The sequence below is a fragment of the Xiphophorus maculatus genome, chromosome 12, assembly GCF_002775205.1.
Source record: "Xiphophorus maculatus strain JP 163 A chromosome 12, X_maculatus-5.0-male, whole genome shotgun sequence".
NCBI lineage: Eukaryota > Metazoa > Chordata > Actinopteri > Cyprinodontiformes > Poeciliidae > Xiphophorus > Xiphophorus maculatus.
This window is the reverse complement of record NC_036454.1, coordinates 92,044-97,588: the sequence shown is the minus strand read 5'-3', so window position 1 is coordinate 97,588 and position 5,545 is coordinate 92,044. Positions and strand designations below refer to the sequence as shown.

Genomic DNA, 5,545 nt, shown 5'->3' with positions numbered 1-5,545 from the left:
GCTCAAACATTGAAAGTGTATTTACTGAAATGACAACTTTCCCATTTTTTAATGTACTGTAAACTTACATCTGTTGGTGTCCCCTATATAGACAGCCATCTGTTGTCAATGCACCTTTGCTACATTACAGGAAACTTTACAAGACAAAGTCTAGTTGGTGATTAATGGGTATTGGTTTTTTCCTTAAGGACATCTTCTTTTTATTGGTGCGTATTACATTAGATGGTTTAAATGAAGTACGTCAGTTATTTTAAAGCTGTCATATCTGTGTTTTTTTCCTAATTATTTTCGCTTTTGTCAGAAATCAGTACTGAAGCTATAAAGTTTGTCTTTCCACCTGGATTCAGCAAATACAGCCTAAATGTTTATAAAAGATGCACAGACAGTGGTTTTACATATCATGAACTGCAAAACCTTTCTTGGTTTAGATATTAGGTCATTGGCATAAAATACACATCAGATGTCAGCAGGAACCTAAGTAAGAAACATATGAAGGAAATCAAAGCATAATCATCTAGAAATGTAGTTATTTTTCAACAATTGAAGTTCTACAGACATTATATGGAACACACTAAGAAAGATGTGTAAAAAAGCTCAACAAACCTCATTTCCCAAGAAGTGAGACTTTTTAAGCTGGTGTTCTTCCCAGAAACCAGCTAAAATCTCTCACCATTTAGAAAACATTTGTCTTGCTATATGCAAATCACTATCAGCTGGTTCAATATTAACTGTCTATAAAAAAAAATTGGAATTACAAAGTGGTGGTAGAGTTAAGTTTTTACAACAGTCTCTTTGCTTTTACTGACTGGAATATGTGGTTATAGCTGCATTTCTAAACTTCTGAATGTCTGTCAGTTGCAACAGGGCTCACTGAACATCATTTCACCACAACCAGCCACAGCCAGATTATTTTGAAGAGTCAAAATAATTAACCGGAGTTGTTCAAGAGCCAAGTGGCTCTTGTAGATGGCTTCAGGAAGACCTGGAAATGGCATGTGCCATTTTTCCTATATAAACGAATAATGCACTGATCTGCAATGGCCTTGATGCAGACACCCTTCACAACCCTCCACTGCTGAAGCTTGTTTAAAGTTTCCCTCAAGGTATTTAATTCCATATGTGTTTTTAATGCTTATTGTCTGTTTCATTCCAAATTCTTACCTCAAACTTAATTTGCTGAGTAAATTATATTTTTTTAAATGTATATTTAGCACTTTTGTTACTGTAGACCAGGGGTTAGCAACTTTTTAAATTCAAAGATTCACTTTTGTGATACAAAAAATACTACAAAATGAAATTTGTCTACAGCAACAAAAATAGAAATGTTTGATCACAATTGGTATTGTTATCAAAAACATGTCTAATTGGTTTTTAAGAGTCATAGCACACGTGCCAAAGAGGAGTCACAGGTTGCAGACCCCAGCTATAGACTGACTGTTGATTTGTTCTTCACTGGCAGCTGTTAATTTATTATATACACGGCAACTTTAGCTCGGTTAGATCAATGTTTAATTCACTTCACACCTCTTTAGTGGGTTGCAGACACTGAAGGGGAAGAAACAGGTTGATTAAAAATGACCTGATTATGCAGATGGACTAATATTTTCTGTGACTTAAAGGCACAAAATAAGTACGATCTTTCTAACTGGGTTAACCTTTTAATGATTGGCTAACCACAGAAGATTGAAATTACAAAAAATAGCAACCTCATGAAGGTATACAAGATGTTTGAGGAATATTAAAGCTAATAAAGAAAATTGTCAAGTTGAAATGCTTGGCCACAATAGAGACAGGTATTTGTAGGGGATGTTTGGCCACTTTGAAACAGAACAGGTCTTACCCACATGAACCTTAGTTTCAAACTGAAAGCAGAATTTAGCAAGAGAAAATGTGCTAAGCCGTGTTTTTGTATTAAATATGTTAAGTTGACAGGAAATGTAAAAATATTTCTGGGTAATTATGTTACTGGAAGACATTGCCGACAATTCCTAAACTCACAACTAAAATCTTAAAACAACAAATCAAACAAATACAATTAAAATAAATATCAATTATTTGCCCTTCTGATAAATCCAAATTAAGTCATTAACTAGTGGATCTAACACCATGTAATGCTGATCAAATTTACAACCGGTCCATGCCATAAATGATCTAAGCAGCTCCTTAACAGATAAATCTATACCAATTTATCTGTGGTATAGATAAATTTCTATATCTATACCACAGATATAGAAATTTAACATTTGTTTATTGAGAATATCAATGCTGCTGAATTGATGTAATGGTTTCAGCATACTTGACTGAAAATATTTAAATTTGTTTAACATTTGAATGCAAGGTTTTAAATAGATGGCAAGTTTACTTTGTAAAGTTCAAAGAACAATCTTCATAGTTAGTTTTGATGCCATAGCAACAATCTGATTCTGTGAGCTTAATCTTTGAGTTTGAGATCGCTTTGTTCACAAATACATTTTAGTAAATTACAATTATCACTAATTACTTTTAAACTTGGCCAGTTAAACGAGGCCCCTGTCCCAGATTTCTTTAAGCACTTAAATTGTGCTCAAGGCCTCCATACAACCTTGGACCTGCCTTGCATGATGAGTTAGACCTGCTATACCGCATCTATGCTGGATACAGAGGGACCAATGAGAGATTTCCTTTATGTGGCTTTAGTAACTCTTCCATTTTGTTTCTGTTGAGTTTTTAATAAGTGCCACAGAAACTGTTTTGATTGCTTGAGCTATATGGGACGACTTTTTCCGGGAGACAACTCTGATCTGACTATACCAGATCACTTTGTTTTTCTGGTTTGTCCCGATCTAACCTCTCATCGCCTCTTGCACAATGGATCAAACTTGAAGAACTCTGTTGAATCCGTAGAATTCAATTTTCTTTATTAGGTCCTCAAAGGGCAATTAATTTGCAACAAGTAAAGATGACAACCAACACATTCACACAAACCTTATCATGAGAATTAATAAAGCAAAGCTAAGAATATCTAACTGAGACAAATGTCAAAAATTTAAATAAATTAATAATACATAGATATGTTCTTTCTGGGTACTCTGGCTTCCTCCCACAGTCAAAAAACATGATTGCAAGGTTAGTTGGTCTCTAAATTCTCCATAGGTGTGTGTGTGTGTGTGTGAGAGTTCTTGATTGTTTGTCCTGTTTGTCTGTGTTGCCCTGCGATGGACTGGCGACCTGCCCGGAGTATGGCATCATAATCATGCCATACCCTGGACATCTTGTCCTAACATTTTTATACACTGTTTTCAGATAAGCTTTTATAATATAATATTATAATATAATATAATACAGTTGTATTGATTTCCAATGCTCAATCCACATGACATGTCTTAAGAATTGTTCCCAGACTTCTGAGTATGCTGGCGAAGCGGGCAGCAACATAGTTTGGAAACTCTCAGTAAAGATCCACAATTTCCCATTATTTATTTGTAGAACATCAAGTTTATTTTAAAATTCATGTGGAAATAGGCTAGAAAAAATAAGACCTCACAAGGAAAATGATGCCAACTTATAGAAATGCCAACCGCACACTTAAGTAGTACACTTAAGTGGGCTACTTAAGTGTGCTACTTAAGTGGGCTACTTAAGTGTACAAACAGCAAAGTTTGCAAACAGCAAAGAGGCTGTTTGCAGGGATGTCCATTTATGGGGTTGACTGTTCAACTAAAAGGACACATATAAAATAGGATAGGATAAAATAGTCAGTCTACAAAACTGACTTCATGGTCTACTGAACATATAAAAAAGAAAACATACATTTTAAAGAAGCATTGATCCACCTAACTCTTAAAAATAAAATAGAAAAAAACAGTATGCCTTTTTTGAAGGTCACAAATTTAGCAGAAAGAATGGAAACATTTTTTGTTAATCTATCTGCATTCCAGTCCTGTAGGTGGCGGCAATGGACCTCACAGCTTCCTTACGCCATGAAATAAAAAAAGAGGAAGAAGGCTCTGGTTTTAGAAGATGTGAATCTTCATGCTGTGTCTCCTAGAAGTGCTACGGCTCATTAATTTCAACCTTACTAGAGTTGCGGCGTTCTTTGAAGACTCATTTGCCGCTGAAAAACATCTGGAACTGTTCTCTATCCTCTGCAGTTAAAGCTACGACCAAAGATGAAAAAGTTTTCCTTGGGAGATAAAGTAAGTGTTTCAATAAGATGGCACACATCCCGTCTGTTTGTGTCTGCTGCGTTTAAACCAGTGGTGCCCAAAGTGGGTCCTGGAGGGCCAGCATCCTGCGTGTTCTAGTTCTGTCCCTGGTGGTACCAACAACCTTTTCAGCAGGTCAATGTTCTTCTTAGGCCTCTAATGAGCCATCATTTGATCCAGGTGCGTTAAACCAGAGAGAGAACTAAAGCATGCAGGATGCCGGCCCTCCAGGACCCACTTAGGGCCCCACTGGTTTAAACACAATTAGCCTTCACTGAATCAGTGCTGGAAACGTTCATTTTAGTTTCGAACCATATTTATTGCCTACTGTCTCAATGTAAATATAACATTTACATTGAGAGAAATGGCCAAATCTGATCCCAAAACCCAATTCTATTTTCTCTGAATTTTGACATCTTTCATAGAAAGAAAATTTAATTATTTTTCATAAAATTTGAAGCAGTCCTTAGGCATTAGTGGCAGCAAAATCACGGGTGGCTCTTTGCTCATAATCATAGGCTATTCTGTCTGTCATGAATATGTTTTCTTTTACAGTGCGAATTCCCAGTTTAGTATTTTTTTGTATGATTTTGTTTTTAGTTTTTTTTTTTTGGACCTAAAATAAAGCAGTTTAGTGTTTTTTTGTTGTTGTTGTTTTTAGGTCCAGAAACCTAAAAGTTCCAGGTCCAGAAACTTTTAGACTAGTAGCCTAACTGAAAAGCAGATCATATTTAAATTTCTGACTTAAACTCCTTCCTTTCTTGAACTCATCACACATCTTGGTTAATGTGATTTCAACATGTTGAAATGGTCCAAAAGACAAAGTATGTCTAAGTCAGACATAGCATTTCCAGGTAACCTGTAGATGTGCATACTATGGCACAGACTAGCAGTAGTTCACATAAATAGTGAATAATATTTGGTGATGATGATGACACAGTGGCACAGCCCTCTTCATTGCAGGATGAAGGTCTTTCTTTGATGTTTGCCTGTTCTCCCTGTGGATGCGTGAGTTCCCTCCCTAACCAATTGGACCAATTAACTGGAAGCCGGTTAATTGGTCTCTCTAAATTCTCCTTGTGTGTGAAAGCGTGTGTGCATGACTGTCCTGTCTGTCTCTGTGTTGCCCTGCAATGGACTGGCGACCTGTCCGTGGCGTACCCTCCTCGGACCCGATGTTTGCTGGGTAAAGGCACCGGCCCCCTCATCCCCCTGCAAGGATAAACATGTTCAGATAATGAATGGATAGGATGGATTTAAAGATGATGCTGTAAAATAGTCTCTCAATCAAATGTATTTATCAATCAATTTCTATATCTGTTTATTGACTGTTGACTTGAAAACTGGTTAAGGATAATATT

The 5,545-nt window shown here is 36.3% G+C and overlaps 1 protein-coding gene across 3 annotated transcripts in view; it reads left to right on the top strand.

Annotated features, from left to right (window-relative positions):
- Window positions 1-141: 141 nt before the first annotated feature.
- The window catches only part of rad17 (RAD17 checkpoint clamp loader component), a 49,178-nt gene continuing 43,774 nt past the window's right edge, over window positions 142-5,545 (top strand). For 2 of the 3 annotated variants that reach the window (XM_023343544.1, XM_023343543.1), the window contains exons 1-3: window positions 142-206; window positions 856-1,103; window positions 3,918-4,175. In XM_023343544.1, the coding sequence (XP_023199312.1) occupies window positions 4,149-4,175 (27 nt within the window). In that variant the 5' untranslated portion in view covers window positions 142-206; window positions 856-1,103; window positions 3,918-4,148. Of the gene's footprint in view, window positions 207-855; window positions 1,104-3,917; window positions 4,176-5,545 lie in introns of those variants that run through there. The other variant, XM_023343542.1, reaches the window with a different exon arrangement.